At 45.3% G+C, this 20610-nt stretch overlaps 2 protein-coding genes across 6 annotated transcripts in view; one reads left to right on the top strand and one right to left on the bottom strand.

The window, feature by feature from the left end:
- Positions 1 to 13848, top strand: part of Bptf (bromodomain PHD finger transcription factor) — a 103660-nt gene extending 89812 nt beyond the window's left edge. For 3 of the 5 annotated variants that reach the window (XM_055592072.1, XM_055592071.1, XM_055592069.1), the window contains 6 exons: positions 2590 to 2945; positions 5442 to 5615; positions 6341 to 6533; positions 7274 to 7358; positions 8718 to 8904; positions 12946 to 13848. In XM_055592072.1, coding sequence (XP_055448047.1) covers positions 2590 to 2945; positions 5442 to 5615; positions 6341 to 6533; positions 7274 to 7358; positions 8718 to 8904; positions 12946 to 12982 — 1032 coding nt within the window. In that variant the 3' untranslated portion in view covers positions 12983 to 13848. The remainder of the gene's footprint in view (positions 1 to 2589; positions 2946 to 5441; positions 5616 to 6340; positions 6534 to 7273; positions 7359 to 8717; positions 8905 to 12945) is intronic. The other 2 variants (XM_055592073.1, XM_055592070.1) reach the window with 1 other exon arrangement.
- A 4710-nt stretch (positions 13849 to 18558) lies between these two features.
- Positions 18559 to 20610, bottom strand: part of CUNH17orf58 (chromosome unknown C17orf58 homolog) — a 4623-nt gene continuing 2571 nt past the window's right edge. Inside the window, exons 3-4 of the mRNA XM_055592076.1 lie at positions 20332 to 20523; positions 18559 to 19484 (exon numbers count right to left, since the gene is read on the bottom strand). Of these exons, the coding sequence (XP_055448051.1) occupies positions 19294 to 19484; positions 20332 to 20523 (383 nt within the window). The 3' untranslated portion in view covers positions 18559 to 19293. The remainder of the gene's footprint in view (positions 19485 to 20331; positions 20524 to 20610) is intronic.

The following is a 20610-nucleotide window of genomic DNA, read 5'->3' as shown; positions in this document are numbered from 1 at the left end:
AGAGACTATGCAGGGAGCTGGGTGGGGCAGTGCACGCCTTTAATCCAGTGCAAGCATTCAGGGAGGTAGAGGCAGACGGATCTCTGTAAGTTTGAGGCCAGCCTGGTGTGCAGAGTGAGTCCAGAGCAGCCAAGCACACAAAGAAACCTTGTCTTAAAAAACCAGAGAGAGAGAGTAATTCTTGGAATGGTTTTATCCTTTCTTTCCTTTTATCTTTTTATAAACATCTACATAAAGCTGCCTTTGGTTTATGTCAGACTGGATCTCTATTTATCCCAGGTCTGGCCTCAAATTTCTGGCCCTCCCTCTTAAATGCTGGGATTACAGGCCTGAGCCACAGTGCCAGGGAATCTATAAAACTCCTGTAGGTGTGACGATTCCATCCATCCACTTAGCCCCTGCAGCTGCTGGGAACTCTGTGTCTAGAACTGGAGTGAAGGCAGCAGCAGGGTTAGAGGAGGTTAGTGCAGTTGCTCACAGCCCTTCTTAGTACTGGGAGGGCTGGAGAGGTGGCTCAGCAGTCAGAGCTCTGGCTGTTCTTCTAGAGAATTCCCAGCACCCCCCTGGCAGCTCACAACTGCCTGTAACTCCACTTCCAGAGGATCTGATGCCCCCACACCAGTGCACATAAAATAAAGTTTAAAATAATAATAATAATAATAATAATAATAATAATAATAATGGGGTTATAGTGGTGTTGTTTGTTTGTTTGTTTGTTTGTTTGTTTTGAGCCAGGGTAAATTAGAATTTTAAAATGCTGCTTCCAGTCCAGTACAGGTCAGCCAGATGGTTGTTTGGGGAGAAGGAGCCTGCTTAGTCCATCAGGGCAGAGAAGTAAAGCAGCAGTGGCTGGAACAGGTGCTCACTCACATCGTGCTCGCAGTTGGGAAAGTGCAAATGCATGCCTACAGTTTCGTTTTACTTTGGTTTTTTGAATCAGGGTTTCTCTGTATAGCCTTGGCTAGCCTGGAACTCCCTGTGTAGACCAGGCTGGCTTCGAATTCACAGTCTTTTTTTTTTTTTTTTTTTTTTTTTTTGGTTGGTTGGTTGATTTGTTTTCCACTTGGGTTCTCACTGTGTAGCTTTGATTGTCTTGGGACTCAGTGGTTCTCAGTAGTCCTTCCTACTGCTGTGACTCTATTTTTTTTTTTAAAGATTTATTTATTTATCATGTATACAATGTCTGTGTACATATACAGAAGAGGGCACCAGATCTCATTATAGATGGTTGTGAGCCACCATGTGGTTGCTGGGAATTGAACTCGGGACCTTTGGAAGAGCAGACAGTGCTCTTAACCTCTGAGCCATCTCTCCAGCCCCTGCTGTGACTCTTAATACAGTTTCTCATGTTGTGGTGACCCCCCAACCATAAAATTATTTTCATTGCTATTTCATAACTGTAGTTTTGCTACTGTTGTGAATCATAATGTAAATATCTGCTCTGGGACCCATGTGAAAGGGTTGTAACCTAGAGCTTGGGAACCATGGCACTCCATCCACCAGGCTGGCTTCAAACTCACAGAGAGATCCTTCTGCCTCTACCTCCCAAGTGCTGGCATTAAAGTTGTGCACCTTTACACCTGATTTCTTTTTTGTTATTTTAAGGGAAGGAAAATATTGTTAACTGTACTCTAAAAAAGTGTGTGTGTGTGTGAGAGAGAGAGAGAGAGAGAAAGAGGGGGGGTTAAAAGAGAGAGTGTGTGTCTGTCTGTCTGTCCAGGGTAGACTTGAGGTGGTTCTGTCTCTTGTCTTTCATCAGTAGTAATGCTGGGATTACTGATGTAAACTGCTACATTTGCATTGTGCTTTCTGAGCATTGAACTCAAGCCATCAGGCCTCTGTCACAAGCATTTGTATCCACTGAACCGCTCTCTGGAGCCCAGGATTCCAATTTATGGCCAAACCTATATAGAGAAAATAATGTCTTTTAGAGGATGTTGTGTGTGTGAGGGGGGGTGTTTTGTTTTGAGATAGGGTCTGAAACTCACTGTGTTGCAGAAGAGGACCTTTAACTTTTGATCCTCCTGTTTCTATAGTGGGTACTGGGACCGCAGACCCAGTTAGAAAATGTTGTTGCCTGGGTCCCCTGTCTTAAGTCTAAACAATGCTTGGTAAACACAGACAGTCCATTTCTCATGCTGTTTGTTGCTGGCCAGGCCATGTTTTAGGCCTTGTGTTCAGTTCATGTACAGACTGATTCTCTTTGGAGCTACTTGAGCCAGGCAGTAGTGGTGCATACCTTTAGTTTAGGATGTGAGAGGCAGAACCAGGCAGATCTCTGAGTTCGAGGCCACCCTGGTCTATACATCGAATTCTAAGATATCAAAGGAAAACCATATCTTAAAAAAACAAAACAAGCTGGGTGGTGGTGTCTCAAGCCTTTAATCCCAGAACTTGGGAGGCAAAGGCAGATAGATCTCTGTGAGTCCAGGACAGCCAAAGCTACGCAGAGAAGCCCTGTCTTAAAAAACCAAAACAAAACAAAAACCAAAGAGCTGTTTGGCAGGTAAGATAGTGTCTGCTTCCTGTCCAGGATGCTCCTTCATGTAGTAACCCTGATGATCATTTGTTTGTCTTAACTGACCACAGGAAGAGCTGAAGAGAGACATGAAAATAAAGAAGGAGAAAGATATGGCACAGGTGACACACGTCAGTGCTGCCACAGTACCCACACCCCCAGTGCCAGCGTCAGCGCCAGCCCCAGTGCCAGCATCAGCGCCAGCTGCCCCTCCAGCTCCTCCTCCTCCTTCGCCTCCCTCAGCACACGGTCTGCAGCCTGCAGGCCACCCCACAGCCCCACTGCCTGTCGCTTCCCAGAAGAGGAAGCGGGAGGAGGAGAGGGACTCCAAGTCCAAAAAGAAGAAAATGATCTCCACCACCTCCAAGGAGGCCAAAAAGGACACCAGGCTGTACTGCATCTGCAAGACGCCATATGACGAGTCTAAGTACGTGCCTCTCCCCTCAGCTTAGCTGTTGAGTGAGCAGTTGGCAGCACTGGGAGAGGGTGAGCCAGTGTGAGGCTGGGCTTCATCGACTATTTGACTTAACAGCAGTGCAGTGGGGTGCCGTTCCACACGCTTACGGGGCTGGCTTGTCCTCAGCGATGTCCTTTTCTGTCAAAAACAAGCTTGCTGTGGCCTCTTTGCTTTCCCAGTGGTCTTTGTGGACTCGCTCTTAATCTGCCAGCACTGCATCTTGCAGAAGGCCATCACCCCAGCGCGCCCTGGCCTCCTTTCTGTGATGGCCAAAGCCCAGAGTCCATCCCAAAGTGGATGACCCAAAGGCGACATCGGTTCCCTTTTAAAAACGTAGATTGCAAAATAAATAAATAAACAAACAAACAAATAAATAAATAATAAAAAAGAAGTTGCAGCCTAATATTGTTGTCTAAATTTCCACTGTCTTTGGAAAACAAAACCCAAAAAAGTACATAAAGTGTTCCTTTTATATCACACTCAAAAACTGATGAGCGTGGCAATTGGAAGCTGTTTTTGACAGTCATGACTTGCATTTGGTGACATAAGTGAGATGTTAGTGATACTATTCCATAAATATACTTCCCTGTTGTTCTTTTTTTTTTTTTTTTTTTTTTTAATTATTTCTTTTTCTTTTTTTTTTTTTTTTTTTTTTTTTTTTTTTTAATCATTACTATTACTCAGTGATGTATCTAACTTTATCTGGAATATGCAAATACAACGCCAGTATTTATAAACTACCAGGAATCATAGTACTATTTTATAGTACCAAAAAGTTTAACTGTGCTTTACAAAAAAAAAAAAAAAAGATTCAGAATTAAAAATTCTTACTGTCTGTGTATGTGGTGATACGGAAACCTCTCTGTGGTTCCGAAATCACCATCATTTTGCAAATGTCATTGGAATCCCTGCTGGGGCCAAGCTGCCTGTTGAACTCAGCAGAGTGTAGCCGTCTTCACTTCCAATGTATGTCCCTCATTGGTGACTACCCATCATGTAAAGAGTGGCACCCTGTGAACTAATTTGCCCTATAGGCTAGTACAAGTGCATGTGCCTCTCTTTTAGGTAAAACACACCGGAGGATCCCTTAAACATGCCCAGGATGGGGAACATTAGACGCAGGTCAGCCTTGAGCTGACATAGTGTTTGATCCACAGCAGATGATTTTGATGAAACCTTCTTGGGATACTGGCGCTGCTTACAGCGAGGCACATGTGTACCTGTGCTCGATCTATTGAGACTGCCCATTATTTTGTGGCCATTTCACGTTGCTTTGTTTTGGTTTGGTTTGTTTTTTTGTTTGCCATTGACATTTCAATACAGCAGAGTCATTCACCCCTTGTCGTAGCTGGAGGAAGGCGGTATTTTATCAGTGTCCTCTGACATTCAGACCAAACCAGCCTGGTTTGAGCACCGAGTCACTGGCTTCCAATGAGAATTACTAAAAATTGAAACTCGGGCCCTGAAGTCCCTTCCAAACCAAATAGCACCTTAAAGAGGCAACATTTAAAGCACCTCAACAGGTCCTCACCTGAGTCAGTCATGGCTCAGAAGAAAGGTCCCCACAAAGAGGTTGGAGCACCTCACTCCGCCCTACACAGTCATGCAGCGTCCCTCTAGGTGAAATTACCACAAACAGCTTGGCCGACTGGGAGGGCACCAGTTGTCACAAGGCCAGCCTGGCTACCTGTGATTGACGCACAGCTCCCTGCGCAGCAGCTCCCACCAGCACGGATAGAGACGTTTTAAAGAGTGCTGGCGACTTTTCCCCAGAAGCCTGTGTCAAAACCTGGGCTCCTTTACCTTCCTCCCTCCCTCCCTCCCTCCCTCCCTCCCTCCCTCCCTCCCTCCCTCCCTCCCTCCCTCCCCTTGTCAAGCTCAGTGAACAGGAATGCCTACATACATGGACCTCTCCTAGTTTTCCTCATATCACGTTTGACCATTTGTCCTCTACACCTGGCTGGCCTGCATGATCCTTGTACTGTAACTGTCCTTGGTGTGTGCGCTTTGCTCTGTTTCCAATTTTAAATTGTGAGATACATTTTCAAACCTATCTAAGAAATAGCCCTGGTATTGAAATGGCTTCTGTAGAATAGGTTTGACAGATGTAAGTCTTTGATTCTTTGGCTTTTGGTTTCTGTGCCTGTTACAGTTTCACACACATTCATTAAGAGGAAGCCATCACCATCAGTGTGTTGTTAATTTTTTTTCTCAAATTTGAGTGTGTTTTTAAAGACCCATATTTCACTAAACAGTGTGTTCGTTGAAATTGATGTGACGACATGTCCACCCTTGGTACAGTGTCAGATGCTGTAGTTTGGTAGGATGGTTGCATTCAGGGTGTATAGCTGACTCATTGCAGAAATTATTCTGTAAGAAAGTGAACCAGGGTAGAAAAGACAGATTTACATACCGTGCAGCTCAAAATGACAACTACATTGTCATTTTCATTGTGAATACTTTTAGGTTCTATATTGGCTGTGATCTTTGTACTAACTGGTATCATGGAGAATGTGTTGGCATCACAGAAAAGGAGGCTAAGAAAATGGATGTGTACATCTGTAATGATTGTAAGCGGGCACAAGAGGGCAGCAGTGAGGAATTGTACTGTATCTGCAGGACACCTTATGATGAGTCACAGTGAGTTGATAAGAGCATCTGTTTGACAATTCAGGAAGCCGCATTTCTCGATTGGTCACTTACCTGAAAATGAAAGCAGGGCCTCTCTGCTGTGTGTTATACACCTACATTACAAAGCCTTTCCAGTCTTTTTCTCTGTTCCCTCTCTTTCTCTCTCTCCCTTTCTCTCTCTCTCTCTCTCTCTCTCTCTCTCTCTCTCTCTCTCCCCCCTTCAAAATGTATGTTGCTTCCTAGTGAATGATTGAGTTGCCTTGGGGGAAATGTCGTTTCTTCAGTATGTAACAAAGTACTGTGATGAAAAGCCTGTCTGTGACGTGGTGCTCCGTTATAGCTGGGAGAAGCACCCTTTGGGGATGAGCTGTGCCTCTTTACTAGCTCACTGATTTTGTACTCTCATTTGATACGGGACATGTTGAAAGATTTTTTTTTTTTGGCCTTATTTTGAGCTTTAAAAGTCAATCAAATGTTTTGTATTTTTCTGTAGATTGGCTCCCCAGTAGTGCACAGTACTTTAAAATTCATGTTTACGACTGTTCTTAATATCCAAAGTATTTGGTTAACACATTGGGGTGTCAGTCTCGATTAGTAAAACAACCATAATGCTAAAAGCGCTTTATACCCCAGGGGTTAGCCAGTTTTCAGTTGCATGATGGTCTTTAAAGGTAAAGTCTAGGCAGGAGCAGCCTGTTCTGTGTGGCCTCACATTTCCATTTTGGATCTTGCAGATTTTATATTGGCTGTGATCGGTGTCAGAACTGGTACCACGGGCGCTGTGTTGGCATCTTGCAAAGTGAGGCAGAGCTCATTGATGAGTATGTCTGTCCACAGTGCCAGTCAACGGAGGATGCCATGACAGTGCTCACACCACTGACAGAAAAAGACTATGAAGGCTTGAAGAGGGTGCTGCGCTCCTTACAGGTAAGAAGCTGCGGAGCGCTGCGCCTGAGGGAGTCTCCCAGCGCCCAGTGAGAAGAGCTGGGAAAAGTGCGTTCTGCCAGGTGCCAGTGACCTGAGGTCTACCAAAGGTGCCACGCCCGCTGTTGCCTGTCCATCACCCGAGGCACGTTAGGCATTGGTCTTCACTTCTGTTTTGCTTTTGAAGAAAACTGTATCTCATAGGCTTAGATGAGAAAACAGTTTGGTTCTCCATGTATTCTCTCACTAGAAATGAAAGAATAGGGAAGATTGGGAGTATTAGAAACGGGTGTCAAAGCAAGGCATTGTGTTAAATCTCTGCTGCAGTTGCAGTCAAAGTCACGAGACCTGGAAAGTCAGCCACAGTGCCTGGCAGAGTGCTTTTTAGCATCTGACTCCGCCACCTCATTACCCAGCAGGGATAACATCCCAGCATGCTGAAGGGCTTGCCGGTCCAGCATCCCACAGCTGGCAGCTCATCACATAGGAACCAGGGTATAGACGTCATGTGGGCTGGTGCCCCACTCCTGTCACCAAGGTCCTCGGAGCACTGTGACTGTAAATCGTGATCATTTAAGAAAACCTGTGCCTCACTCGAGTCACCTTATGTGACCAACTTCACTTCGAGAATGTGAAGCTCACTTGACTTAGTAGGGTTTATTGACCCCGTGAGGCAGCGGAATAGGATTAGTACGTATGTTACTGCATTCACAGATGGTAATGACACTTGTTGTTTGTTGTAGGCCCATAAGATGGCTTGGCCTTTCCTTGAACCGGTAGACCCCAATGATGCACCAGATTATTACGGTGTTATTAAAGAGCCGATGGGTAAGTGCTTGAGCTGGGTAGGGAGACGCATTTCAGAAGTCTCGGGCCAGTGTTCTGTCATCCATGGTGCTGATGCATCATGGGAGTATCTCGGGCATGCAGGCGACACTGTAACTGTATCAGTCACTTTGAATGCATCCTTGAGGCGTGTTTGGAGGCTGGACTTCATAGGCATTCTTAGCCCAAGCCTGTGCATCCTTGTAGTGCTTCTCCTGCCTGTACCTCCCAAGTGCTTGTTACAGGAAGGCACCACAGCCATCTTGGAACAGCCATTTACGTATGCCTTTGAGCCTGCAGCTTAACATGGGGACAAGGGTATGTTTGTGGCAACAGAGTTTGTGATGGCAAAACACTGGAAATGCAACAAACTGTCAGTCCAGTAGTCACTCAGTAAAACTGTGGGTGAGTAGAGAGTTGTACAGCTGAACAAAAAGTGAGTGCAGTCAGTGAACCCAGCCTGATGGACAAGCAAGTCCAAGGACCACCAGTGGAGAGCCTGCCCCCTGAGAAGTAAGTGCTACTAGTCAAGCTATAACTGAGCAAAGAACAAAGCTATAACAAAGCAAAGAGGGGCAGCTACGTACAGTCACATTTCCGAATAACGTGCCAGCTGGAGAAATTACAAAAGCTGAAGCACAAACGTTTCCCCATAGGTGAAGCATTCCCTCTGGCTGATAGAAGACTTGTGTTTTTAAAGCCAGCAAAGTGTTCTCAGAAGAGAGGAGAACATGAAGAGGTTGGAGGGAGAGTCTGTTAAGTCGGGGGCTGAGTGACCACTCAGTGGTAGAGCATTAGCCTTACAGACTAAGAGGCCCGGGATAGTTGTTGCTTGCGTCCTTTCAGAACAATGATTCTGATGGCTCTGTGTGGTCCACTGGCAGAGCAGCCAGATGCCCTGCCCACTGGGCCATCTCTCAAGCACCAGTAAATTGAGCTTCTAAGCCACATAAAGCCATTAGAATCATCATTCTGAAGAGACCGACAGCTATGTAGAGAGACCCCATCTCTCAAAACAAACAGCAACAAAAAACAAAAAGATAAATAATTTCTCTTATATATTTATGCTTAGATCCAATGGCATGGTTTCCTTTACCTTAAAGAGTGGAATGAATGGAATGAGTGGACCTCTGTTCTGTATAGTTAACTGAGAATGAAAGAACCTCCTTAGCAGCAGCCAGGATTCCAAAGCAGAAGCAGTGTTGAGCAGCACTAAGATGCTCTTTGTGAATCGCAGCCTCCAGACGTGGAGTAGCAGTTTCAGAAGGATTTAAAGTAAACACACATGTTGAGTTCATGGGAGCTGCAAGACAGGGAGGAAAACCTTAAAGCTTGGAAAATATTTTGTTTTGTGTTTTTAAGACCTTGCCACCATGGAAGAGCGAATACAAAAACGGTATTATGAAAAGCTGACAGAGTTCGTGGCAGATATGACCAAAATTTTTGATAACTGCCGTTACTACAATCCCAGTGACTCCCCTTTTTATCAGTGTGCAGAAGTTCTTGAATCATTCTTTGTACAGAAACTAAAAGGATTCAAGGCCAGCAGGTAAGTACGGGTGTTCAGTGTTCTTAACTAAGTCCTTCTTTAAACTCTGCACTTTCCCTACTGATCACCCAGTGTAGTGTCCTTAGTAAGTTTGTTCCTCAGACAGAAAAATACTGTTCCTACAAAGTCAAGATTGACTACGTACGGGATTATGCTGTAGGCATGGCAGTGCACAACTTTAATCCCAGCACACAGAAGTCAGAAGAGTTTGTGAGTTTGAGGCCAGCCTGGTCTGCATAGTGAGTGAGACCCTGTCTCAACTAACAAACAAAAAAAGACCATGGCCTTGTGCTCTGCTCTTCAGAACGGGAGTAGACACAGTAATGAGAAAGGCCTGTGTCTGTTAATGTTGTTAACACGAAGTCACTGTGTGACATGCTGTTGGCAGGAGTCTGTCTGCTAACTCCTGGTAAGCAGGAACAGCTCTGGCTCCCCTCAAGCCACCCAAGGAGAAACCCAGCAAACAGGGCTTAACAGTGCTCTGCTTGGGTTATCTGTGCTGCACCTTAGAAATGGTCAACTGCTGGTTTTCTGGGTGCTTTCTAGAAAAGCACGTAGGCTATGCTAGACTGTAACTCTCAGTTTTTCTAAACCATAAAAACCTTGAGCACCTCTGCATGAAGTCTTCCAGCTGTGACCTTTGTGTCCCTCTGTTTCTCAACTTCACCCCCATCTCAAGCCCATGAAGCTCATCCTCCTTGTCAAGGCTTGGTGCCTCTCAGGTGGTCACAGCCAGTCACTGCTGTCATGCTGCAGCCTTGAGAATCATCATTCACCATACCACACCCACCCACCCGCTCAATCAGTCCTAGACTGTTCAGGTCCTGTCCACCTTGGACAGGTTGGGGCCTGTTCCTCTGTGTTCTCTGGATTCCATACCGAGTACCAGAGTTGGTATTGTGAGCCCAAGGTGAAGCTGGGGGATAGCACTGGTTGAGTTCTCCAGCCCTGGGCTCTCCCACCTCACACACTGGCACCGCCTTTGGTCCATTTTGTCTTTCTTCTCCCATAGGAAGAGCTGTATTTTAGACATAGCGGAGGAGGTTTTTAAAAGATAGGTTCCTAGTAAAGAGCACACTGAATTCTCTTCAATAGTAAGCAGATGGGAAAACATCAGTTCGTGAGTCTACTGCATACCTAATCCAAATTCTTGTGTAGAATTCAGCAGAGGTCCCAGCACTTTGCCTGGAGAACCCCAGATATGGTGATTCCATAGAAAACCACAGAGAAACAAAGAGCTGTTCATCTCTGTTGGAGGTGGTGCTGGTGGCTAGTACTTGGATGCCGGAGAGGATGCTGCTTACCTTACTACAGTGAGCAGGCCAGCCTCCCAGAACAAAAATGAACCATCCCCAGAATGCCACTTGGGACACTAAAAAACTCATTCTTTATATCTAAAGCCAAGCGTAGCTGGAACTCAAGTTCACGACCCAGTAATACCCTGTCTCAAATAGCAGAGGAGTAGCTGCCCTCCAGTAAGCTCTGGGCATGTGGCTGAGCCTGCTGACACCCAGTCTGTACCCTGTTCTTATGAAAAGGATAGCCAGACACCCAGGAAAGCCTGCACCTGCAAAGGGAAGGGCCAGGGTGGGACAGAAAAGTGGAGCCCAGAGAGAACCAAGCTGTTTACAGCCAGGACACATCCCTGAGTTGTGTCCCAGGAAACTGTCTAATGTACTGCACCTGTACCCTGCTGAGTCCATTATTGAGAATAAACAAAACCTGCCCAAAAAGATTAGGAAAAGACAAATGTAAGTGATGAAAGTTCATGTCATGAAGATTATGAAATAAAAATGTTACTATGCCCAACTTAGTGAAATGTCCGGAAGAGCAGAGAAGATGAAGGAAATGATCAAAAGATTACTGGCAGAAATTAAAACATTCAGGACCATTGTTCACTGAGCCCAGCCGTCTAGAACCCTTCTGCACCGCCTTGGGGACACTGAGTAGTGAGGAGGCTTCTCCTCTGCAGTTTGCATCCTTGCAGAGAGAGATCACTGATCGGTACCCAAGGCAAGGGACGGGTGGGAAACAACCACCACACTAAATGGCCAGGCTAAAAGAAGCTTCTGGGAGGTGGAACAGAACACCTGTGAGCAGCAAGGCTAAGACTGCTGGCCGGTCTTTGTGTAAGGGGAGAGAGACTGCATCCAGCTCTTTGGGAAACTTGGTTGTCAGCTTACATGTGTACAGCATGAATGCGGGACACTTTGTGGGTGATGTAAGGAAAGGGCCTTCTCCGGTTGCTGTGACGTGCTTTCCCAGAGATAAGAGCATCAAGGAAACAAGACCTTGAGTGCCTGGCATGGTGGCTCCTGCCTTGGTGGCACACATCTTAATCCAGCTACAGAGTAAGACCCTGTCTCAAAAAACAAAGGAAATGAAAAGAAAACAAGGCCTTTAGTCCAAGAAACAAGAGGTCCCAGCAACCAGTTGAGAATGCCTAGAACCTAAGTGACGTTTGTAGAGCCAGTATGTGCACCACGTGTCCAGGTCGGAAGATGACAGCAGAATAAGAGATAGGAATGTCTCAGGAGAGCAGAGGGTTCAGACATTAGATAATTGGTTAGAGTCCGAAAAGCCTAACACTGAATTACAAAAAGTGAGGATAAGAAAACACTTTCTCAGCAAATGACTAGGTGCTTCATCTTCTCAGAGCAGCCTAAGGAGGTATTGAAGACAGCTGCAAGTTGTAGGGAAATATAGTAGGCTCAGAAAGGGAAGCAGGAGGGCCTCTGTGCCCCGCAGCAGAGGCCACAGCCCCTTCACAGGCCCTTGCGGGCTTCCATTCGCACCTTGTACAGTCCGTGCTGTGGTCAAATCTCTGAAAGTGCCTTTCAGAATTCCAAAAGGCCTTTGGAAGGGCATCTGGAAGCTGGGTGCTTCGAGTCCTGCTCAAGCTGCCAGACTTGCAGGCAGAATGGGGAGGGGGGGGGGGGACAGTCCTGGGACTTGTAGCAAAACAAAAGGATTTGAAGAAGATGGAGGCTTAGCAACCGGAGGGAATAATATCCGATCCCCAGGACATCTTGCCACCAAGTTGCTTCCAGTGGCTCAAGGCTGCTCAATTCTGCTCCAGTGCATTCAACATAAAGACTTGTGTGGAGGCGGCTTATGCTCTCCTGGTTTTATGCTAGCACATCATGGGAGGTCCTTAAGCCCTCCTCCTTTTTTGCTGTTAACCTGCCCACACCTCCCATGTTTAATTTGTGATCTCCAAGATTGTGTGCACATTATTCTCATGACTTTGTTCTGATTCATCATTTATACCACCCATGTTCTTTCTTTTCTTACAGATTGTGATATCTTTAGTCTGAATTTTTAACTGGAATCAGAACTGGATGTTGAGGTCACTGTTTATTGTACCATGTGATTACCTAATTCAAAATTCCCCTCCCAAAAGTTGAAACTAGTTAATATAATTTTTTAATGTTAAATACAGATATGTAGATACATAAAAGTTTTATTCTGGCAGCCATGTTGGACAGTGTGTTTAAAGAATTGTGACTGCTGGGAACTCTGTACTTACTGCTACTGCGATAGAAAGTGCTGAGTTAGTCCTGCTGCCTGTACAGTAGTTTAGTCACTAACAAGTTGTGAATAAAACTGTGAAAAGAGGAAGACTTTCTGGGCTTGAATAGAAAGATGTTAATATTGCCATTGTCTTCTGATAGAGCTTTCCATTTTCTGCATATTGTAAATAGACAGGCACACACACACCTTTTACTACCGTAATGTGTCTATAAATGTTTTATTTGTCCCATTTGTTGAAAATGATGTAATCTTAATATATATTCACTTATATGTACGTATATCTTTAAATGTTGGGTTTTTCCAGTGAGCCACCATGTTTACTGTACAGTGAAAAGTTTTAATACTGTAGCTTAAAGATTTCTTAATTGTCAATTTCCTTATAAATGCTTGCCAAGGACGAGTGAAAGAGCACGCCTGCTTCCCCAGACTGGCCTTGGCATCCACAAAAAGTATCATTGCTTCAAAGTGAAGGGTGCTTAATTGTCCCCTTTTTTCTGTATTCTGTAGGTCTCATAACAACAAGCTGCAGTCTACACCTCCTTAGAGCTCAGCGTGTCACCTAAGCTAGACACAGCGAGAGGCTGGCGCTCTGAACTATAAAGTAAAGCGCCAGATGTTCTCAGTCAGGCTACCCTGACAAGACTTGACCATAACCTCGTTCCTATTGGTCACAACAATCCAGTTGTATTCTTGGCCAATTTTGTCCAACAGACAAAGGAAAAGCAAAGTCAACGACACCGTTACACCGTTGTCTTGTCGAGAGCAAATGGCTTTGCTATTGTGGCAGAAGCAGGAAACTTTGTTTATTGAAAAAAAAAAAAAAAAAAGAAAAAAGAAAGAAAAAAAAGATACTATGGGGTCAAGTGTAACTCCGTGGAAATGCCACGTCTGCTCTTCAGTGAAGAAGCTGCTTAGAGTCTCACAGAAAACTTTGACTGTATTTATTTATTGTTGCAAAAAAGACGCTTTTTTATTGCTGCCCTCATTTGTCAGCTAATTATTTTTTCTTATAAAATCCAGCCCTGGTCACGTGTATCCATCGTGTATCTATCATGATTCCTGTAGGTGACGTACAAGGCGACCTCTAGGTGTCTTTTCTTTCTATGAAAGGAGCTGCTATGTACACAAGTGCACACAACTGGGAATCAACAGTGAGTCTATCGTTCACAGTAGACACAAATGAAGCCTACGGAAAGGCTGGGCTAAGTGGTCCTGGACTACAGACTTCGTTGCCTTGACTACACCAGTACAGACTGTCATTTACTCTGCACCGGGCTAAATGAGCAAAATCTATTTGAAGGTATCTTGTTTGTAAACATTTGTCAGATTCTAATTTTTTTTCTTTTTGTATTAAAATTCAACTATGGATGTATATGAATCGAAATAAATGGAGATCATTTTTCTCCCCCAGATGGAGGTCTCTTTGAATGTGCGCTAATGATTACCTGTAAGCCTTTGTGGGGACAGGGATGGCCGCCAGGAACGACAGGCAGAGGCCTGCGTTTCTCCAGTGTAGCAGAGGCCCTTCCTTTCCTAAACCCGTTGTCACCACATCAGGAAATCTCCAGGGAGCTGACCCCGAGCACCACTTGCTCATGCTGTAATAACTGTAATCACTTGGGAATTGGACACAGTGCAGGTTGCCTTCATCCCCCACCCTCTGTGATTCTAGACAAATTCCCAGTGGCAGACAGCTCCCTGTGAGGGGTGAGGGGTGTTTAGATGACCGTGGCCTCTCTTGTTGGTTGGTTCCTTTGGTTTGGTTTGTTGCGGTAGGGAAGTCACACAAAGCAGGGTGGAGGACAGAGCAGACAGGCGTGATCCGCATGTCCCTCCTGCCCGCGCGCTTACCTTCCCCTCTGCGCTGCTTACTGTGTTGTGCAAATCAGCTGGAGTTGGGCCGTGCAGCCTCGCAGATGTTTTCCTAGATTTTGCACTAGTCTGTATTAGCCTTGTCCTGCTGAGTTCTAGAATCTACTAGTTTTTGTTTTTTAAAAGTCTTCTCTGTTTGTCTGGTGTCGCCCTGCTATGCAAAGCCTTCCCCAGCCCTTAGTTTCTTGAAAGGAAACTGTGGCAACAGTTGGCAACTCTTTCTTATTACAGGCTCAGGTGTACAGGTTCTTCTGGGTTCACGTGCTCTGTTGAAGCCCACTCCCTCACTCCCTCTGTATATAAAATGTCACTTTAGCCTATGCTTACAGCTAAAGAGACTTAACTGCTCAATATGGTAACAAAATTTTTGCTTAAACTATTAAGGTGGAAGTAGTTAAATACAGGCTATTTTGTCCTTTTAGTTTACAAAAAAAAAAAAAAAAAGTTCCATGTTGTAAGCACTGTGCTGATGCAAGAATTCTACATTTAACGATACAAAGTGATTCTGCATCTCGCCATGTCCAGTATTCCTGTACTTTCTATTCATATATCTGAGTATATATGGGCTTAAATCACTTAAGCTTGTTGCAGCAAAAGCTTTCCTACCTGTAGGCAATAGATTGCTATGTTTTTAACAAATTGTAGCAAATTCTAAATAATTCTTTTTGTACGTAATAGGACATTTCATCCTAAAAAAAAAAAAAATAAAAGTAATGTTTTTGACATTGGATTCTGTGCAGTTTCTAATGAAACAATGGTTGGTTGGTTCACTGTTTGATATATTTTCTGGTGTTGCCAAGTTGTACAGAGAAGGGGGCGGGGGTGGGTTGTGGATTTCTGAGACCAGGAAGATGTTAATTTCATATTTGTGTACTTAATGGTATAAAGACTTTTGCAATTTCTATCACCATATAAAGACATTTTATAATTTTATCAGACTTATAGAGCTTTAGTCTTTCAAGAGGAATTTTTGAAAAACGTACATTCTTATTTCAAAAGCTGCTTTTCTACAAATCTTATTTGACAAACTTCTGCTACTCAGTAAAATGTTATGCTGTTTGATTTGGCAGACCAAGTGGTCCGATGCGCATTTGTGAAATGGTTAGGGTGTTTCTGCACAGGCTTTGAGCCTGTAAGTTGTATTTCTTTGCCTTGATAGATTTCTTTGCTAAAAGTATTTTTAGCATTTCTTGTGCTTCATCTCCAAATTCACAATTTGAGACCATTTCTTAAGAGATATTTTTCATCGTGTCTGTAAGGCTTTTTTTTTCTCCTGTGCTAATTCTTCAGGGTTCGTATTTACTGTCCTACAGTAGGTCAAAGAAATTGTGATCTTTTGGAGATGTTTTCTACAGTAAAAAGGACCTTTTTCTACTTGCACTGGCCTGGAGTGCTGTGTAGGGACCCTGACAATGTGTTGCTGTTTGTAACCTTTCCTCTTAAGATCTGCAAATAAAACTTCTTTCCCTGTCTCTGTCCATTTGTGTCAGGTCAGATCTCGGTTCTCTCCTTTCTAATTTAAGACCCAACATGGTGGCTGCATGCTCAGACTAACAGCATTTCCTTTTTTGTTTGTTTTTTTTTTGTTTTGTTTTGTTTTTGTTTTTTTGGTTTGTTTGTTTTTGTGTGTGTGTGAATTTTATGTATTTTTATGTGTATGAGTGTTTTTGCCTGTGTATGTGTGTGCACCACATGTATGCCTGAAGTCCACGGGAGGTCACAAGAAGATGCTGAATCCCCTAGAGATGGAGTCTACTGACTTAAGCCACCATGTGGATGCTGGGAACTGAACCCAGCATCACTAACAACCAATTATTTAATTGCTGAGCTGACTCTCCAGCCGCAAGAGTTCACTCTTTTCCTGTTGGGATCAGGTCCCCAGGCAGTGTCTGGTTTTTCGAGACAGGGTTTCTCTGTGTAGCCTTGGCTGTCTTGGACTTGCTTTGTAGACCAGGCTGGTCTCGAACTCATAGCGATCAGACTACCTCTGCCTCCCTGAGTGCTGGGATTACAGGCGTGCATGTGCCACTTTGCCCAGCCTCAGGCAGTGTCTTTAATTTGGAGTGTTGGTCTTTCCTAAGCAAAGTAATAGCTGATAAATGGTGGGGGGGGTCCCACAAAAAACCTTGGGAGCCCCTGGGGTCTTGTCATGTGGAGTAGTTTGAAGAGTTTTAAGATACACAGAATGAGATTCTGAGAAAGGCGTTTCTGAGAATAGCGTGTCTCTTGTTCAGTGTAAACCAAATTTCAACTAAAAAAAAAAAATGGTGAATTTTCAGACTGGAAGAGACCACAAACAAGTTAAGACAGGGTCCTGCAAGTGGCAGGCAGGAAGTCTTGCATGTACATTCATTTGCTCTCCTTAAAAATGATTTCAGAAGAACACTGCAGAGAACCATGTGATCAGTCTAGAGACAGTTCTTAAAAGCTAGTATCACACACCAAAAAGGGGTGGGAAGGCGTCTTCTAGTCCTTTCCCTACCAAAAACAAAACAAAACAAAAAACAAAAAAAAAAAAACTTCTTTCCCCTCCTTGAACCCTTGAAGTAACAGCTGTAGTTGAAGGACAGATGCTCTTGAATTTGTCCAGAAGGCAATTGAGTATTTTATTGCTGAGGGACTATTGTGTGTATACACGGCCACAAAGGGCCCTTTAGGTTTTGGAGCATGGATCCATGGACGGAGGCAGCAGTTGGCATCTCTCAATGGGACAAAAGGATTAGGGGCAACAATGATTTGCTCATTAAAATTTTTCTATAAAATTAGAAACTCCAACCAAGGTTCTGTGTGAATATTAAAGGCGATTCTTCCAACCCTGGAACCCCCAGGGTTCTTTTCTGTCTCCTTTTCCAGTCTCCAGTCCATTGCTAACCGACCTCAGTGAGCTGCACCAGCCTTGCCTTGCAGACCCAACCTTGAATGATGGCCTTTTTTTTTTTTTTTTTTTTAAATCCAGGCATTCTACAAGTGGCCTGACCTCCAAGTACACTGAGCCAGGGGGTCTGGCATTTGTGGTTTTATGTGTATGTGTCTGTGGGGGGCGGGGTGTGTGTGCAGGTGCCCAAGGGGAGCAGAAGAGGACGTGAAGTGCCCTAGGCTAGAGGTGCAGGGAGTTGAAAGCTACTGAGCAGCACAGATCATAACAGCTGTCATCTCCCAAGCCCCTGCTACCCCCTCTCTAGGACAGGGTCTCATGTAGCCCAAGCTAGCCTCACACACTTGTAGCCAAAGATAACTTTGATCAACCTCTGCCTCTACCTCCTGGGCGCTGGCATTACACAGCCATACTTAGCACTCCAAAGAAAAAGCATTTTAAAGGATTTGGACACGATTCATCTTTGGAAAATTCTCTAAAAGACCTTAAGCTGGGAGTTTGCGATACAGTTCCAGAGAGCTCATCCCGTGAGCTTTGAAAGTATGGGGTCAACCTGGCTTCTGTAGCAAGTACCAGTCAGAGGCTACATGCAACTTTTTTTCTTAAATCAAAAGATAAAAAGCCCCTTAGTAATGCTTTACCACAAAATAGAACTGCTCATGTGTCCCATGTCTGAGGCCAACCACACTGCACATGGCTGTTTTCCCCCTCTCCCCAGACAGGAACCCTGTGTAGCCCTGGCTGTCCTGGAACTCTCTGTGTAGATGAGGCTGGCCTCAAACTCCGATCCACCAGCCTCTGCCTCTTGGGTGCTGGGTGTGTGCCCCCTCGCCCAGCATCTTTTATTTTTGAGACAGGGTTTCATGTAGCGTAGATTGGCCTTGCGCTCTTGACACACTCGCCTCAGATCGCAGGTGCTCATCACCACACCTGGCTATGCCTTGTGTCATAAGCTGTCGCTTCCCAGGCAACTCTCCAGTGTTCCTCTATTCTCACAGTCATCTTCATTCGTTCCATTCTTACTGTGGGTCTGACTGGCCTGGAATTCACAGATATCCACCTGCCTCTACCTCACCAGGGCTGGGACTAAAGGGCCATGCATTCTCAGGGTCTACTCACAGCACTTCAGAATAACAGAAATACAGCTCGAGCATCTGAGAGAGAAAATTTGCTGTGTCCTTGTGGACTCAGGTATAAAATCATGAAGCTAGTGACTGGAGACTTGTCCACACCAAACAAAGCTAGCCCTCGGCCCTTTGGGGAACACTGCTTCCAGGGTTTGGGAAGAAAGTTTGAAAAAGGCTTTTTCTAAAGTCTTTAGGATCATTGAGGCCAAAAAAAAAAAAAAAAAAAAGCCAGGTGCATCCAAGGTCTGATTTCATGGCAAGGTTTACTGCTTTACAAATACGGTTGTGATACTGGGTCTTAACATAAAAATGACATCAGATATACCAGGAAACAGGCTGAAATTGATGCCAGTTTGGCACAAAATAGGTTACAGGGCCAAGGAAGCCTGAGGATACATCATAGGACCTTGTATTTTGGTACATCAGAAACACACTTTGAATGATGTTTTGCTTGAATTCACCCTTGAAATGTCTAATTTTCATCCTTGGCCTGGGCTCCGACCCTAGTGTTTGATGTAAATGACATTTCATATGCAAACAGCTTGACGGGATGCTTATCCTCACGTGTGGAATTTAAACTCTGATGCTTTAAATACAAAATCTAGCTTGACACATGATAGATACTATTCAAAGTTGTATATTTAAAGTCAAGAAATGTTTTGTGAATTGTTTCTACTGGAAAAAAAAAAGCATTAAATTAAAATAACTTAAAAACAATGCAAAGTGGTGTGCTTTGTTGACCTGGGAGGTCAGTGTCCGCCCTCGCTGGGCCGGTCGCTGTCTGTTATTGAGTAACTTTCCCGCTGCTCTGGAGCCTCAGCATGAGCCTCAGTGAACACAGTGACAGCTTTAGAGTGCATATGGTAGCTAGCTGTGGGCCCAGTTTCACAGAAGCCCCCACCCCGCTACGTGAGGGCGGACCTTCCCCGCCTTACTGCGGGATTCCGAGCCTTGAGGAACACGAGTTCCAAGTGGGTCTGTTCAAATGCACTGGGCTTGGGTGGCACCCCGAACTTGCCACTCCCGTTTTCGGTTAAACCTCTTCACGTAGCTGCTGCCACCCGTGAGCAGTCCGTCTCCAGGACGCAGGCGCCCTCGCAGGGCCTGGAGCAGAGCGGTGGGGAGCTGCCGTCTCTTATGGTAGATGTGGCCCATCACGATATACCTGCTCCCTGAACAAAAGAACCGTAAAAAAAAAACGGTGTCATCTAAGCGCCGAGAAACCGTGAGATCTGAGCTTGAACCTCATCTCGCCACGCAGCTATCTAGACTCCTGGCAAACAGGTGAGAAACCCATCGAAAGGATCACCTGCAGACGGCCAACATTTCAGAACAAAGCCAGGGAACATCTCTAGGGAGAAGTGAAAGCAGGCTAACCCCGACGCCGCTCCAACGCGGCCTTTCTCAACTCAGTGCTGTACAGAACCCCTTAGGCACCCCTTTCGAAAGAGGTGTTTTGTCATAAACCTATGTGTCAGCCCGTCGGTGTTCGGGAATGTTCTGGGTTTTTTTTTTTTTTTTTTTTTTTTTTAAGGAGGTCGCTTAGCCGGAGCCGGCCTTGAACATTATGTAGCGGAGGATGAGGAGCTTCTGACCCTCCTGCTTCCAAATCCTGCTGGGTGCTGGAGGGGCAGCACCATTCCTGGCCAGTAGTGTGCCAGTCAACGGTCACACCTTTATGGGAGAGCGGAAGTGGTACTGACTGTCCTCTAAAGCCTATTGTTTAAACTACTGTCTCACAAAGCAGCTGGGACTGAGCCCCACCAGTAACCCAGCATGTCTAAGGCTGAAGCAGGGGGATTGCCGTAAGTTCCAGGTCAGCCCGAGCTCAGAAAAGACAGATCCTGAGAGCGTAGCTGATGGCCTGGCACGGGTGAGGCCCTGCTCAATGCCTGGTCTTTGAAAAGGGGGTTGGGCGCTGGGGTGACCAACAGAGGCCGGGGCTGCAGCGTGCAGGTCCGCTGCAGCAGTCGGTATGAAGGACACGGGTGACCTGCTCTTTTGGGTCAGTTTCGATACCGGGTTTAAATTCCGGACACGGCTTAGAGCAACTGGAGGCGTCCAGGGCTAGTACGTGCACGCGGAAGAAAAAGCCGTCGGGAGTGATGTACAGGCGGCTCATCTTGTACAAGCCGTCGGGGTCCACCAGCAGGGTCACCAGCCGCAGGCCCGCGCCCAGCAGGTCCACGTCGTGCACGATTCCGTTCACGGCTGCTTTGAAAAAGATAAAAACAAACGGGATTTGGAGAAAAGCCTTTCAGGCGGCGCCGGGGTGGGGACGGGCGCGCGGGTTCCCGG

This window comes from Psammomys obesus, unplaced genomic scaffold (genome assembly GCF_907164565.1).
Source record: "Psammomys obesus unplaced genomic scaffold, mPsaObe1.curated_primary_1811, whole genome shotgun sequence".
Taxonomy (NCBI): domain Eukaryota; kingdom Metazoa; phylum Chordata; class Mammalia; order Rodentia; family Muridae; genus Psammomys; species Psammomys obesus.
The sequence above is the reverse complement of the archived record's forward strand: the minus strand, read 5'-3'. Positions and strand labels throughout refer to the sequence as shown.